This window comes from Urocampus carinirostris, chromosome 12 (genome assembly GCF_059441175.1).
Source record: "Urocampus carinirostris isolate Australia breed hairy pipefish chromosome 12, RoL_Ucar_1.0, whole genome shotgun sequence".
Taxonomy (NCBI): Eukaryota; Metazoa; Chordata; class Actinopteri; order Syngnathiformes; family Syngnathidae; genus Urocampus; species Urocampus carinirostris.
In genome coordinates, this window is record NC_142360.1 from 8,894,853 (window position 1) to 8,910,424 (window position 15,572).

Here is a 15,572-nt window from a genome sequence, read left to right on the forward strand (position 1 = left end):
TCAGGAGGCTTCTGTGGGGAGAATCCCCAACCCAAAAAAGTGATCGGGAGGCTTCTGCTGCAACTGGTAACCATGGATCCCAAGAGCCAAGAAGAAATCCAGAGGTTCAAGAGTAATCTCCATTCGGGCCCCGGTGCTGTGGAAAACTCTGCCCTCTGAGATTCAAACTGCAACATTAGTGGAATTGTTTGAATCTAGGATTAAAAAACACATATTCTATAGCTTACGAATGACCTAAATTTCATGTTGATGTCTGTGTATTGTTTGTTGATGCCGTTGCAACATCCATTGCAGCCTGGTCATTCCGGAATGGGGATTAACTGATATGAGGCCCCTTCTCAAGGTTTCGTAACTTCCTCAAGAGGAGGTTTATGAGTTTTTCCCTACCCTCATGGAGGTTTTAGGTCAGGGGTTGTTGAAATAACAGTCCGTAGTCTGTGCAGCCCTTTGAGACTTCTTGTGATTAAGGGCTATGGGTTTTGTGGGTACCCGTAGCAGCAAGATGGCGAAAAGTCATGCCAAGTGTTTAAAAAATGCACGTGTATATGACAGTGACTATGCCTGTTACTAGAATATTTTTTTTTACCGCTTAGAAATGCTCAATGAAACACAATGTCCCTTTAATGAAATTCCCTTTTTTCTCCTTGATGCATTTTGGGACCAGAACTATTACAGTCAAAGCTAAATTCCCCAACCTAATTTCCCACCAAAATGTAAAGGAACCCTGTAAATTTACAACCCACTGTATGCAAATAATAAAAAAATGAATTTATTTCAGTGGTCATGTCATGATTCAGAGACAAATGTAAGAAATAATTGACAGGATTAAGAAATCCCAAAATCAGCAAGTTTCCCGCTTGGGGGTCTTGAAGAACGATGTTAGCGAAAGTTGCGTGTTGTGACCGCCGGATGCCATCACCTTGGGTTTCATTCTGCCGCGTGGCTTTTTCTTCACATCCTGCAGGAATACAGTTTTGACATTTGTTACCATTGAAACGTCCATTTTGAATTTTTCAGTGTAGGCCAGAACAGAAACGAAATGAACTTACAGATTTCTGTTCATTGTGGGGACTCACAGAGTCATAGAGCTTCAAAATCTGCATAAGAAGTGACACAGCTTAAAAACAGCAGCTTTTTAAGTTGTACAAAAAAAGGAATGAAATAATGGCATCAAAAATGAGAAAAATGTGCAGTGGCCCTTCTACATACGAGATTAATTTGTCCCCGGATCAAGTTTGTCACTAGAATCTCTCGTATCTTGAACAAATTTTCCTAACAAGTAATAATTGAAAACAAATCAATCCGTTCCCGGCCCCCCCAAATCATCCAATTTGACCTTAAATAGCTATTAAACACATACTCCTGATCACTTAAAACATATTTAAATAGTAATTGAACATAAAAAATACAGTAATTAGATAAATAAATTATATTGAATAAATAAAATGTGAGTTCATTAAGAGCATTAATGGGGGAAGACGACAGTGAATGGAGGTGTATAAGTGGTAGCGGAGGAGTGAGGGAACACAAGAGATGTAATAACGAAATCAAAAAAACACAAGCGCGCAGGATCAGGTCTGTACAGTGGGAAACTGCTGAGAGGTGCTGGCAGTGAGCAGTCTCAAGCACTTTGACCTCTACAGGTACTCTGGAAATTCTCGGAATTTGGATTTTCTCTTGTATGTCGGGCAAGATTTTTACTCGAAAGACATTTCGCACCGCGAATTTCTCGTAGCTTGTAGATAGAAGGGCCACTATACTGGTAGTTTTTGAGTTTTTTTTTTTTACAGCAGTTGCAAAATGTATGCAAACACGCCAGGGAAGACAATATCTGCGGTGGTTGACCTTCTTGACTCCAGTGGACACAGCAGCCTCCTGCAACGCCGGCCTGCTTATCCAGCGTACGTTTTCCGACCTCAGTTGCGATTCGGCGTCTCCCAAGTGCAGAGAGTGGACGACGTACGTCTGGCGGATGTGTGAGAAGATGTGAAGCACCTACCGCGATAGAAACAGAATCAGGAACTCGTGTGAATCCTAGTTTATGACTCAATCGTCCATTCATGGTAGTTTCAAGCCGCTTAATAAAATATAAACAGTTTTCAAACTGGATTCAGATTTCAAACTTACTTCTCCTACATACTGAAGGGAGTTGTCAATCAACGGGGCTCCGAGGTGTTTGTGGAGGAGGGCGCACAGCGCCACCTTGTGTTTCTTTTCACACTTGTCCTCCGTTTTTAACACCAGGCTTGGGAATTCCCATAGGCCTGCTAACAAACCTTGCGACACAACAACATTTGGAAAGAAACGTAAATGTTCGAATCTACCGTTTTACGGAAGTGGAATGCTCGCAAGTAGGGGAACGTCTGTATACTAGGTTCTCTATAATATTCTTGTTTCAAATTGCCTTTTAAGAAGACATGTTTATGGTGTTGGATTTTATAAAATCAATTACCCCCTAAAATGAGACTTATACGCAGAGTGCGAATTATACATGTTTTTTCTTTCTTAACTATGCTTTTTTTTTTTACTGGTGTGACTTACACCCCGGAGAGACTTATAATCTGGAAAAACGCTGGAAAACCTAAACCTTTATCTGGTCTGAGCATGAGCAGGAACTCGTCGTGGCCTCCCTCCTCGTGTCGAGTCAGCACAAAGGTCAAGGTTCGCTCTATCCTGGGTGGCTTCTTGGCCGGCTTCCTCGGGAAGTTCTGAGCCCCCAACTCATCATCCCAAGGCTCGGTTGGACATAGTGGGCACATCCCGCTGGCACCTGAGCGAGAAATGCAAGGGAAGGAAAAAAAAATGATGGAAAGTCCAGAGGGGAGAAAAGATGTCTACTAACTGCAGTCTTCGATGTCCGGAAGTGCGACACGCTTCTCGTCCTTTTCCAAAAACAACCTCTTGGAATTCTGCTTTCGATTAGCTTGAACCTACACACAAAATTTGTTCGCAGTGACTCAATTGACGACGATTCCTTCTATCATTGATATTTCAATATTTAGTCTTTGAAGAAAGACAAAGAAAAAAGAAGGAACCTAGCATAGATGGGCAGGGGTTATTGTTGACCGGCTGCTTTTGACGTATCTATGATACTATTTAAAGCAGGGGTCTAGAATTTGCAGCCAAGGGTCAATTGCAGCCCTCATGATGATAGTTTTACACCCACACCTTAACATGAAAGTTAAAAAGACAGTGTGTATTACAGATTACTTCATTACATTTAGTGCACATTAAATGAAAGTACCTGTTTACAAGTTAGAACTTTTCAACTGTAATAAGTAAGCCCTGTAGTGTTGGCTTGTAAACATTAGCCAAAATCCGGCTAGCGGTTATCAAAAATGTGGGAGCTAAAGAAATTCATTGCTTCAGAAATTTTCTCGACGTTGAGTTATTCTCGCACTCAGCGACCACTACGAAAACATATTTCAACCCCAAGCTCACTGTCATTGTACCCGAGTGAGACCTTGTCTAGAGAAGGGACTGCACAATACACAAAGAGGTAAGTATTAGTTTCAGGAGCGAGCAGCAGCAAGTCAACTGCAGGAGAGAGAGTGGGAAAGGTGAGAGGAGAGAGAGTGGGAAAGGTGAGATGGCACAACATTCATTTGGACAGGTAACTTAAAATTAGTTTTACCTGGTTATATCAGTATTATTTTCCCCCCATTTTATTAACACTCCACTTATTGAAACATGAATATTTTGTTTGTTTGTTTGTTTGTACATGATTCAATTGTTTGTTTGTTTGTACATGATTCAAATTGAATCTTTTCTTCCGGCGCCGTCACGAATGGCAGCCACTCCAGCAGCTCCGGTGTTATTTTCGATTGTTCTCGATTGTTCTCAGCTCAGGGATGCTGCTGGAAATGTGAATTTCCCTTCGGGGATGAACAAAGTATCTATCTATCTATCTATCTATTGTTTGACCACTACAGGTTGTTGTATATTTTAGAGCACGGTCACCGATCTTTTTCCAACTGAGAGCAATTTTTTTGTTAACTGTTTAGCGCAAAGGCACACGGTTTTAGTTGCGTTCGCAAAAAATCCTGATATTATTATGTTGTTACTATGTTATTACCAGGTTAGTGATTAGATGTACGGTTAAATAAACTCAGTCAGCAACTAAAGAAATCATTCTACTAGAAAATCAGAATGATGGTGGTCATTTTTAGAACAGGTCTGCAGGCACATCCGCTCCTCTTAGGGGGCACCCTGGGGCCTGTGGGCACCAGGTTGGAAACCGCCTGGTTAAGAGCAACTGAAAATGAGTGCTCAAAACCACAGAGACTGAATAACTTTCAGCTATATAGCACTATTTTTTTAGGGGGGGGTGAAGGGTTGGTTGCCCATACAATTGGTTCTTCAGGTACTCGTAACAGCAAGATAGCGGACAATCATGGCAGCTCCCTTTAGGTGTCAGCTCATGTTATGTATTATAGAAATTGCTCAGCTTATTAAAATTAAAATAAAAAACACATTTATATGTTAATTTATTTTGCTAGTTATATAAATCAATTTCTGGTGTGAGACAGGGGTGTGTGATGTCACCATGGCTGTTTAATGTGTACATGGATGGTGTGGTGAGAGAGGTGAATGCAAGAGTATTTGGCAGAGGTGTAGACATGATGGAGAACCGTGGAACAGTGTGGCAGGTAAGTCAGTTGTTGTTTGCAGATGACACAGCGCTTGTGGTTGATTCTGAGGAAACATTGAGAAGGTTGGTAACGGAGTTTGGAAGAGTATGTGATACGCGTAAGTTATGTGTCAATGTTGGGAAGAGTAAGGTGATGAAGTGTTCACGTGATGGAGTGGGCATGACGTTAGAAATCAGGTTGCATGGACAGGTGCTGGAATAAGTTGAAAGCTTAAGGTACTTGGGTTGTGATGTGGCTGCAGTTGGTGGAATGGAGTGTGAGGTATTGCAGAGTGAATCAAGGAATCAAGGTTTTGGGTGCTCTGAGGAGAGTGATGAACAACAAGAGTATGAGTATGGATGTTAAGAGGGGACTGTATGAGAGTGTGATTGTGCAGACTGTGTTGTATGGTGCAGAGACTTGGAGCCTGAACGCAGATTTAAGAAGGAAGTTGAATGTTTTTGAGATGAAGTGTTTGAGGACTATGTTAGGAGTGATAAGATTGGATAGAATTAGAAATTAAATTGTGAGAGACAGAACTGGAGTAGTCGTGGAACTGAGCAAGCGTGTTGATAAGAGAGTACCCGGTTGGTTTGGACACATGGAGAGGATGGATGAGGAGCGAATGTTGAAGAGGATCTACAGAGCAGAAGTCAATGGAAGGAGACCAAGAGGAAGGCCGCGATTGACGTGGATGGATGGTGTTATGAGTGCACTGCAGGAAAGAGGTCTAAATATAATGGAAGCTAGAGCTCTTGTTGGTGATAGAAAGGAGTGGAGAGGTGTTGTTAAAGGATAGTGGGATTGTGGACGCGTTCTTAAGGTTGGGCTGGGCACCCGTATGATGCGGCGGGGGTAAACCAGTAAAAGCTTTCGGGCCCTGCTGTTGAACAAAAGAGTGTGGTGTGTCACCCTGACCCGAGTGACATGGCCGCTTTCTGGTGTCCCATTTCATCTGGAGGGACGAAAGCATGACCAACTTGGGTGCCGAGGTGCCTAACTTGTTTGGGTGTTTGGGCAATTGGGTTGGCCATGGTCCAAAAATTTTTGTGTGTGTGTGTTTTTTTTTGGGGGGGCTATTTATTTCCCTTTTATTTTCTTTGTTATTGTATGTGTGTGTCTTGCTGTCGGTCACCCCTCTTGAGGGATATGACCAAGGTAGATAGATAGATAGAATATAAATCAATATTCTTTTTTCCTATTGAATGATTTTTGACATTACCACTAAAAGACACTGAATAATACACGCTGTCCCTTTGAGTGATGCCCGAGTGGATAATAGATTAATTTATTACTGATTGATATATGAATTCTCAATATTTGTATTTTCTATATTTAGATCTCATTTAGATAGGAAATTTTCTAAAATGATATTAAAGAACAGTGAATTTATTTTTATTTATTTTTTTACTTTTTTGTGGCAAACCTGATTTGACCCAACCTAACTCAGACCCTAGCTCCAGCATCCTCTAGTAAATTGAGTTGAGACCCCAGATTTAAAGGGACACAATAAGTCGCTGTATTGTGTCATGCAACTGAAAACCAATTGTACAAAGCACAAGCATTTTTTGCTTATTAATATTGATTGTTTGTTTTTGGTGAACTACGTTTTTTTAACCACTAGAAGCCGCTAAAATACACAATGTCCCTATAAGTACTTGTGAGCATACCTTTTTGTATGAGTAGCAATGAGACCGCACAGGACACTGCTCGCACAGGGGCCCTTTTGGGGTGCAGATTCGGGCCCCCAGCTCCATCATGGCCTGGTTAAAATCCCCCGGTCGCTTTGGGTCAACCAGCATATTCGCAAGAGCCCTAAAGACAACTTGATTTGACTTTTAATCATCAAAAATCACATCATAGTAGGACTGACAACTCTGATTCCAATTCCGCTTGAGTAACAATGAACAGACTCACCAAAGGGCCTCTGTGACAACGGGACTCGTGCAGTCGGCCCCGATGGCCCTCATACGGCAAAGGACACGGATGACGTTGCCGTCCACGGCTCCGGTGACCTACGCGAGGAGCACTGGAGTCAAATCCTGGCAGTAAAAGCATTTTAGCATGCGTGCTAGCTGACTTGGCCCAACGCGATGGAACCAATGGCTGCAGCAGTGTAGCGGCCCACTCCCGGTAGCTGTCTCAGAAGCTCATCCGTCGTAGTAGGTATCCGGCCTCGCAGTTCCGACACCACCTGTGCTCACATAAGCGCTAAAGCTAAACGTCCGTTTACAATAAACAACCAAGACAGCACACCGAATGCACTAAACTAACTTTTTGAGCTCCTTCATGCAGACGCTTCCCCCGTGAATAGTAGCCAAGGCCCGCCCACATCTGATTGACCTCCTACTTATAGACAAAATCAATAGATTCAATCACATTTTTAAACGTCCGCTCTTGTATTCACCTCTAGTGTGGCAGCGGCGAGATCCGAAACCGTAGGCCAACGCTGAAAACACATACACAAAACATCAAGCTATAGACTAGGGGTCGGGAACCCGTGGCCTGCGAGCCGATATAGCTCTTTTCGAGAGTACATATGGCTCAGGGATAAAATTAAACTTGCTTAAAGATTTAATGTATTGTTACATTGGGAGCAAATTGTTGCACATGCCAAGCCGTGTCAATACTGACTGCTCAATGGGTTCGGTCCAGTATACATAAGACACAATTTTAACTACAGTTAACAGTTGAACTATCACACAAACAGTTTTGGCTGTAAATGGCAAAATAACCCTTTATATGGAAGCTCATTTAACATTCTATGTTATTTTTGAGACACTTCATGATGAAAAGCCACGAAACAAACTTGAGACGACCAAAAGCTCCATAGCAAGGCACCTAGAACAATTGAATTGGGTGAGCGGTAAGAATGAGCGAGAAATATACACAGGGCGTACGCGCTCTTCCTCACCTCACCCTGCACCGTCTGCACTGAAGGGAAGTATGTTGGTATCCTTCTTTGCAGTATTTTGTGACATTTTTACAAAATAACTTGCTAGCACCTTGTTTTAAAACCCTTATTTAGGACAAAAAAGACAGACAAAATGAGCCTTAAAACGCTTAGGTAACTGCTAGATGGAGGCATATTTTAAGTGATATATTTATATTGATATGAGAAACAGGCTCTGGCATTTTGACTAATTCATAGATTTTATCAAATTATCAAACATCAGACAGTGAAATCAAACGTTCTGAAAGGATAGCTTTTATCTGGAGAGCGGGTTTGGCGGTTTTGTCAAATTTTGTTTTAAAATATGTGGTGTGGGTCTCTTCCCAAAAATGTTTTTGCTTTTATGGGTGTTTGGGTCGAAAACGTTACCAAACCCTGACATTGCCCTGGTTTTATTACAAAAAAATAAAATGAGTACCTTTATCCATTTTGTGTAGTAGTCAATAACTGTGGCGACCTGGGTCTGCTGCAGCATGATCTCTGACACCCACACTTGAACAGAGTAGGACAAGCTCGTAAGAGCAAGGTAGCAACAGCTTCTCAATACAATGAATTCTTTTTGTATACCTGCATATGTCCTTATGTTGATGTCAGACTCTGTTAGTGCCTATTGGAGCCAAAAGAGGTAGTAAAATGCTTTCAATCTTTTTTTTTTGCTATGAATGTAAATGCTCTGCCGATTGAACTGGAAAAAAAACTAAATCTGACAAAGTATGGTCAATATTAAATGGGCAAAATGCAATATAACACATTCTGAACAAGTAACGAGTTACATTGACTCTGTTATATTTAACATATTTTCTGCAATATAAGGCGCACCGGGATATAAGGCGCACCCCCCAAAAATAGTTTTTTGTCCTATATTTTCCATACATAAGGCGCACCGGACTATAAGGCGCTACAGTCAACAAAACAACGTCAACAAATCCGTCAGATAGTTCAGTTAAACTTATTAACCCCTTAACATTCCGGCGGCTCGCAAAGAAGCAAATATGTGCCTCAGACACGTAAGGACATGGTGTCTGTATGATGTCACCAATCACTCAAATGCGTCATTCCACATATTGTTAGGAAGGTTAAACTCTTGGGACTCAAGAAATACCAACCATTTCTTAGTTTCTATTTTCTTTTTTGCTGGCAACTGTGTGGATAGCAAAGTAAGAATTTAATTGTGCAGGGAAACGTGATTCCTTACCATGCATATGACAATAAATTACTATTTTATAATGAATTGAATTTAAAAAATAGACATATCACAGAAACATCAAGATCAGTCTGAAACAAGATACTGGGAAAATATAAAGTCGGGGTCGCTCACCAAAGTCATCTTGCAGCCATCACATCCAATAACAATACGCAACAGTTGTTGTCTTACATCAGTGAGTGTAGTAAATCCAACCGTGTAAAATATTTACACACTCCAAAAGACACAATAATGCCGATGAATAACAGAAAAGAATCTGCAAAGAAGCATCTGCATCGATCGACTTTGTTTTATCCTAGCTGTCTGTTTAGCCCAATAATTCCTGCATACAAAAACAGACTAGTAAAAATATTTGCTCCAGGCCGTAGAGCAACCTAACTTGTGATTCACATCTTTTTTGACCAATTGCAGGCGTTGTTTTACGCCGTTTTAGCACGAGCCTGTAAATGCTAAAAAGGAGCCACGTCCTGTGCCTCCGAATAACTTTAGCCAATAGTGACCGGTTCAAACGATGATTAACACATAGGTTAGGAAATGAAACGCCGGTGTATCTATAAACACGCATATATATATGAGCTCCAGCCCCCCGCGACCCTAATGAGGATAAGCGGTACGGCTAATGAGATGAGATATATATATATATATATATATATATATTTATATCTTTGTTGTTGCACTGGAAAGGCAATATTTGAATTAACATTTTGTTGTGTGTTTTTCAGAGACTCTTAGTTGCTTGAAGTTGTCATTAAAGTTGCTTGGTATAAAAAAAGATCAAAGTTCGAGTGAGTGACACAAAACAGCAACATCTTGTGGTAGAGTAAAAAACAAATATGATTCTAATTTAGTAGAATAATAGATTATTTTCTCAATTAAGAATTCATTTTTATACATAATGTTACATTATTATTGGTAATATACTGATTGAGGGGACCGCGTTTTCTCTTTTCCCCCACCTTTTTTCACACAGACTGAAACTAAGAAATGCACACAATTAAAACAAGTTCATGGGCTAGCTAATTAATAAATAAGACGTTACTCAGTAGTTTTTTCACCAAGTACCTTTTTGCTTTTACTCTTGGATGGCTACTTTTTGCTTTTACTTGAGTCATATTATTCTGAAGTAACAGCACTTCACTTAACAATATAGACAACTCTACCTACCTCTGCAACTACAGACCCAATTCATGTATTTTGCGACAATACTTAATTTCACACCAGAGTCCGCCAGGGGAGGTCTCTCTTCTCCAGGTCATACCAGCCCAGAAGATTAGATCGTAGTCGGCTAACATCAGCGACTTCGCTGAATGTGTGGTAGGCGGAAGGCAAAACAGCAAACGAGTGTTCCTCTGCTGGACAAATAAAAATGAGTTGATGCTTCAAAGGGTGCTGATCATATAAACAGTATATCTTTTAACGATTATAATTACCAGTACTAACGCTAAGACTCACAATTCGGGTTTTTTTGACACATAAACAAATGTTTACAACTTTTGTTCCTGATGTATGGAAGCCCTAAAGTGCCATTTAATAAAACAAACATACATTTTTAAAAAATACAGTCCTTTGAATGAACACACATTTAGCTAAAAAAACAGCAATTATGTGGTATGGCAATTTATTTTTAAAATAAGTATGTCACTGTTGTAAAATACGTTGGGGAGACCCAGTACAGTTGTAACACATTTTCCTTTCTCCCTCGCCAATTTAGTATTTCTTATGCTAGTCCTAGTATCCATCCATCCATCCATCCATTATCTGCACTGCTTATCCTCAGTAGGGTCACAGGGACGCTATCTTCAGGCAGTGGGCAGGGGACACCCTGAACTGGTTGCCAGCCAGTCGTAGGGCACACAGGGACAGACAATACGCTCGCTCATTCACACCAAGGGACAATTTGGACTGGCCAAATTACCTGACAAACATGTTTTTGGAACGTGGGAGTGCCCGGAAACCCACACAGGCACGAGAAGAACATACAAACTCCACACAGGAGGTTCAATCTCATGACCGCAGAACTGTCCCGCACACACGCTAACCACTGCGCCGCAGTGCTGCCCAGTCCTAAGATTATTATCATTATTATACAGTATTAATATAATGGTAATAATAGTTATAATTATAACTGTCAGTGTTATTATTGTCATTATTGGTGATTGAATGATATAAGGTGATTACTAGCATTAGAGAGTTAATAGAGAGGTAAAACTAAATTACTCTGGTAGGATAAAAAAAGGGAAGGAAATGGTGATACTGATGATAATGAAGAGACTGTGTATCCACAGAGCCAGTGTAAATATGTATATTAGAGAGGTGTTAGTTGTTTGTAAATACACAGAAGAGCTAACTATAGGATACAATTATTAATCAAGTAAAAGAGGTAGGATTTAATAAGCATTTGCTTCTTCCATCTCCCTTTCGAACACGTACAATAAATGTAAATGGTCTGCATTTATATAGCGCTTTCAATTCAATGAAGACCTCCCAAAGAACTTTACAATAAGCTTCACACTTACCCATTCACACACACACCCACACCGTCAGCAGCATCAGCCATGAAAGGCAACTACCCACCTATCGGGGGGCATTAGGGATTCAGTGTCTTGGCCGAGGACACTTTCACATACAACACGGAGGTGGTGGGAATCGATCCTGCGACATCTTAATCCCAAGACAAGCGCTTTACCTTTTGACCCATTATTTGTCTGTCGACTTATCTCTTGTTTCTCACATTCTCTCTCTTTGAAATATATCCACTTGAGGTTGAAATATATCCACTTGATGTTGCCAAAGCCAGGTGCCTCTCACAAACACTGTACTTGTATTTCTTTCTCCTCTCCCTCTGTCTGTCTCTCTCCATCGCTCTCTCTCTCTTTCACACTCCCTGTATCTCTTTTACTCTATTTGTTCTTTTTTGTCTCTTTCTCTCTGTGTCTTTTCACCTTATTTTGCTCTCTTCCTTTCCTTTTCATTCTCTCTTCTCTCTCATTTTCCTCTTCTCTCTTTCTCTCCTTCTCTTTGGATTTCTTTCTCTCTCTTTCTTTCCCCCTCTCTCACTATTTCTCTTTTTGTCTCTTTTATCTCTCACATTCTCTATCTCTATCTCTCTTTCTTTGTCCCACCCTCTCTCTTTTCCCCTCTCTCTCTTTCTCGTATTTCCTTCTCTTTTTCTTTCTCTCTAATCTACTAGTCCGGCCCCCGAGAGAATGATTGTTCTATCGTGTGGCCCCCGAGTTGAAAGGAGTTAGACATCCGTGTTTAAATATTTTGAGTCAGACTAAAAGGGCAAAGAGGGGTATCTTAGAATATCAGTGGCATCAATAAAACTCTTTTTCGATTTTTCAAACTGCCCCAGTGTTACAACTCCACCCAGTCCCACCTTCTTAATATGGTTTAAAATAATGATTTTAGGGTTGTATGCTCGTTTCTTATTTTGGATAACTTTGCGTTCATAGAGAATATCCGATAAGTTGATCATTCTCATCAACTAATCGGAGTCATCATTTTTTAATCGTTTTTGAGTGTCACGTACCGTCGTCTTGTTTTCCGCATGTCCTCTGCCTCTTCCGCTTAGGTTTAAGGTTTTCAGTCATTTTGGGCATTTCTTTCTTAACTTTACGCATCGTTGAACGTGTCGCACGCATCCGAATAGTGACTTTAAATGCAAAGATTTCATTTATTTCCGTCACTGTTTTAAGGAAAACACTTGATTTTTTTTACTTCCTGCCGCTACTTTCAAGTAACGCCCCTTTATCGGGGTTTATCCAATCAGCAGTGAGGGACGGTGAGTGTTGACCAATGCCACATCCGGTAAAATATAAAGATGCCGTGTGCGAAATATGTACTGTTTATTATTTTTCCTTTTATTCTATTTATTTTTAATATTATTCTACAGCAATTAGTATTTCCTTGAAATGTTTTGACTTCATATGAGTGTTTGAATGTCTCATGACAATTGTGTTTGTAATGATGTAGATAGTGTAGTTATAATGCAGAGCCACGGTGTCGAGGTCCAGGTTCCAATTCCACTCTGTAAGGAGTTTGCACGTTCTCCTCGTGCTTGTGCGGGTGCAATTTTCTTACTACACTCCAAAAATATGGTTGATTGGCAGATCCAAATTGCCCCTAGATATTCGAGTGAGCATGTGCCCTGCGACTGGCTAGCAACCAGCTCAGGGTGTCCCCTGTCCACTGCCCCAAGATGGCTTGGATGGGCTGAGGCACCCATGCGATCCTAGTAATGATAAGTGGTGCAGAAAATGGATGGATGGGGATGTGAGGTGTAGTAAAAGCAATAATTAAATCTACAAATAATAGTAAAACCGTGCATAAGACTAAATAATGCAATCAGTGACATGCGGTGATATTTGTGTCAGAACCCGAACAGATGGTAGACCCAAACGCGTAACGTTTTCACACCAAGCTTTATTTAATGGAAACGGGGCAGTCATGCGCGGGAACATAAACGCCAGCGATTCTGCAATCGCTGGGCAGAAGAAGTGAGACAGAGAAGTCAGGCGCGGGAATACCGGAAGCCAGGGGCAGAAAAGATCGAAACTGGACAGACGGATCGTTACCAGATACAGGATACACGAGCAGATACCGGACAGGACGGGACAGACGTGATCGATACCTGATACAGGATGCACAAGCAAGATACCGGACAGGACGGGACAGACGGGATCGATACCGGATACTGAATACACGAGCAGGATACTGGACAGATGGGATCGATACCGGATACAAGATGCACGAGCAAGATACCGGACAGGATGGGACAACGGGGTCGATACCGGATACAGGATGCAATTGCAAGATACCGGACGGGACAGACATGGTCGATACCGGATACTGGATACACGAGCAGGATACAGGACGGGACTGACAGGATCGATACCGAATACAGGATGCATGAGCAACATACCGGACAGGACGGGATCGATACCGGATACTGGATAAACAAGCAAGATACCAGACAGGGTCAAAATGCATGTTTTGCAAGTGCAGAGGTTCGTTGACGGACTAACAAAGAGTGAATGACAGCACTGAGTTTAAATAGGAGGGGAGCCAATCAGGCAACGAGCAGCAGCTGGCGCCAAACAAGCGGGCCCAGGTGATAGTTCGTGTCTTGTGAGGCGCAGATTTACAGACAAATTAACATTTATCTTATTTGTTTACAAAAGCTATATATACTACAGTATAACCTTAAACATGCATTACTCCGTTTGAATAAAAGCATTAATAGAAAACCTGCTCGCTATTAATTTGGTAGTACCAGTAATTCTTTTACTTGGGGCTCAGGTATGCCAAATTAGAATCCTTGCTCTCACTATCGCCCTCTTGAGGAAGAGAATTGTGTGCCTCACTCTGCATCTGGAGATACTGAGGAGAGTAATACCGTAATTTTATTGATAATATTCATGATATGTGAAAATTCTGCCAGTTTAAAAAAAAGAAAATCTGAAAATTGTGAAATTAAATTGAAAATAACTAACACTGAATGCATTTCAATAATTAATATATTATCAATCTTATATGTCATACCTGTCAACCTCAGCCGATTGCAACTCCTCTCATTAGGCGATCATAAACCTTTCAAACACAATGCAGCACCCATTTACTCACAGCAAGACAGAGTAAAATAAAAAGTATTCATTCTTGTAAACAATATGCATGGAAAATAAATGCTTGGTTGAAGATAACATTTGACAGTGTACCACTACAATATTAGCAATCTACGATGACATTGTCGTCTACTACCAGTGAACGAGATGGATTAGAGACAACATCAGTCTCATGAATGAATGGCATTTATTGTCATTATATACGGTAAGTTAAATGGTACTGTAGGGCTTTTCCTTTATGTTCAGGGTTTTGGAGGATGATTGACCCATGCGGGAAAAGTAGAAACTGGAAACGGGGGTGCTCAAAACAAAAACGGTATTTATTTTCAACACAAAGACCAAAGTAGCAAACAAAGAAGTGGGCAGAAAGCAACTATCAAAATTTCCAAACAACAAACCAGAAAGAAAAACCAAACCTGACAAATTTAAAACAAGAAACAACAACTGAAACTGAAATGGAAACTGCAATGGGCAATGTAACACCACAAACAAAACTGGCATAGTGGTGGTGAAATTAAATGACAATGACCCAACAGACGTGTGGAGATCAAAAAGGGACATTTTAATAAGACACACTTGTGCCCAGTTCAAGCCCCGGTAGGAGACCTCTGGGTGTAGGAGTAGGCAGAAGATCCTAACACTTTCAGATCAAGTAACAAAAGTGTCAAGTGCAAACCTAAAGAAACACGTTTTTGCTAATTTCCTGTACCACCAACACGAGTCTTGATGTGGCCGATTTAGTGTGTGTGAGTAAAAATACATTTTTAACACCTATTTTCCTTTTAAACTCCCTTTGTCGTGATGAGCACTCCATGACTAATTTCGGATTGGAGCAATTTAGTGCCCTCTACTGGCGGAATAAGAGAAGAATGCTTTTCTTCGATACGCACGCTGGATGGAAAGGGAAATTGTCTTTAAACCGCGTCTAATTTTCTAAACTTTATTTGTGTTGCTGAATTGCATATGCTGCATAACAGTTACTGTATATTTTTTTCACGTTACCATTCCTATTATCTATGAAACACATTCACAACATTGACTTTATTTTGCGTAATAAATGTGAATTGTCTGAGTGGGCAGATAAAAGTGTCCGTGGGGGAGGTGGGTGGTGGTCGGCATGGCAGCTGGCGTCCAGGGAGAGCAGTGACAAGGAGGAAGGG

General features: G+C 40.9%; 1 protein-coding gene across 3 annotated transcripts; it reads right to left on the reverse strand.

Annotated features, from left to right (window-relative positions):
- Positions 1-747: 747 nt before the first annotated feature.
- mutyh (mutY DNA glycosylase) lies at positions 748-12,531 on the reverse strand. 3 transcript variants are annotated; one of them, XM_088348841.1, is made up of 15 exons: positions 12,321-12,531; positions 10,007-10,140; positions 8,152-8,191; positions 8,003-8,076; positions 7,039-7,080; positions 6,906-6,977; positions 6,712-6,825; positions 6,549-6,646; positions 6,302-6,446; positions 2,843-2,930; positions 2,588-2,770; positions 2,128-2,276; positions 1,846-1,995; positions 1,050-1,097; positions 748-958 (listed from the first exon to the last, which is right to left on the reverse strand). In XM_088348841.1, exons 1-15 carry the CDS (start codon positions 12,430-12,432, stop codon positions 842-844), a joined length of 1,566 nt encoding a protein of 521 aa, XP_088204967.1. In that variant the 5' UTR covers positions 12,433-12,531; the 3' UTR covers positions 748-841. The 3 variants fall into 3 exon arrangements, with proteins under 3 accessions (XP_088204967.1, XP_088204968.1, XP_088204969.1); XM_088348842.1 differs by having other exon boundaries at positions 10,007-10,137; positions 12,321-12,530; XM_088348843.1 differs by lacking the exons at positions 6,906-6,977; positions 7,039-7,080.
- Positions 12,532-15,572: the final 3,041 nt, after the last annotated feature.

Bases quoted from the DNA above. Each gene is read 5' to 3' on its own strand.
- mutyh (XM_088348841.1), bottom strand. From the start codon at position 12,432: ATGCGTGCGACACGTTCAACGATGCGTAAAGTTAAGAAAGAAATGCCC. The intron at 8,077-8,151 runs GTATACAAAAAG...ACTCTGTTCAAG, and splicing joins CAACATAAGGACATATGCAG to TGTGGGTGTCAGAGATCATG. The intron at 1,098-1,845 runs GTCAACCACCGC...CTTCTTATGCAG, and splicing joins TGTCCACTGGAGTCAAGAAG to ATTTTGAAGCTCTATGACTC.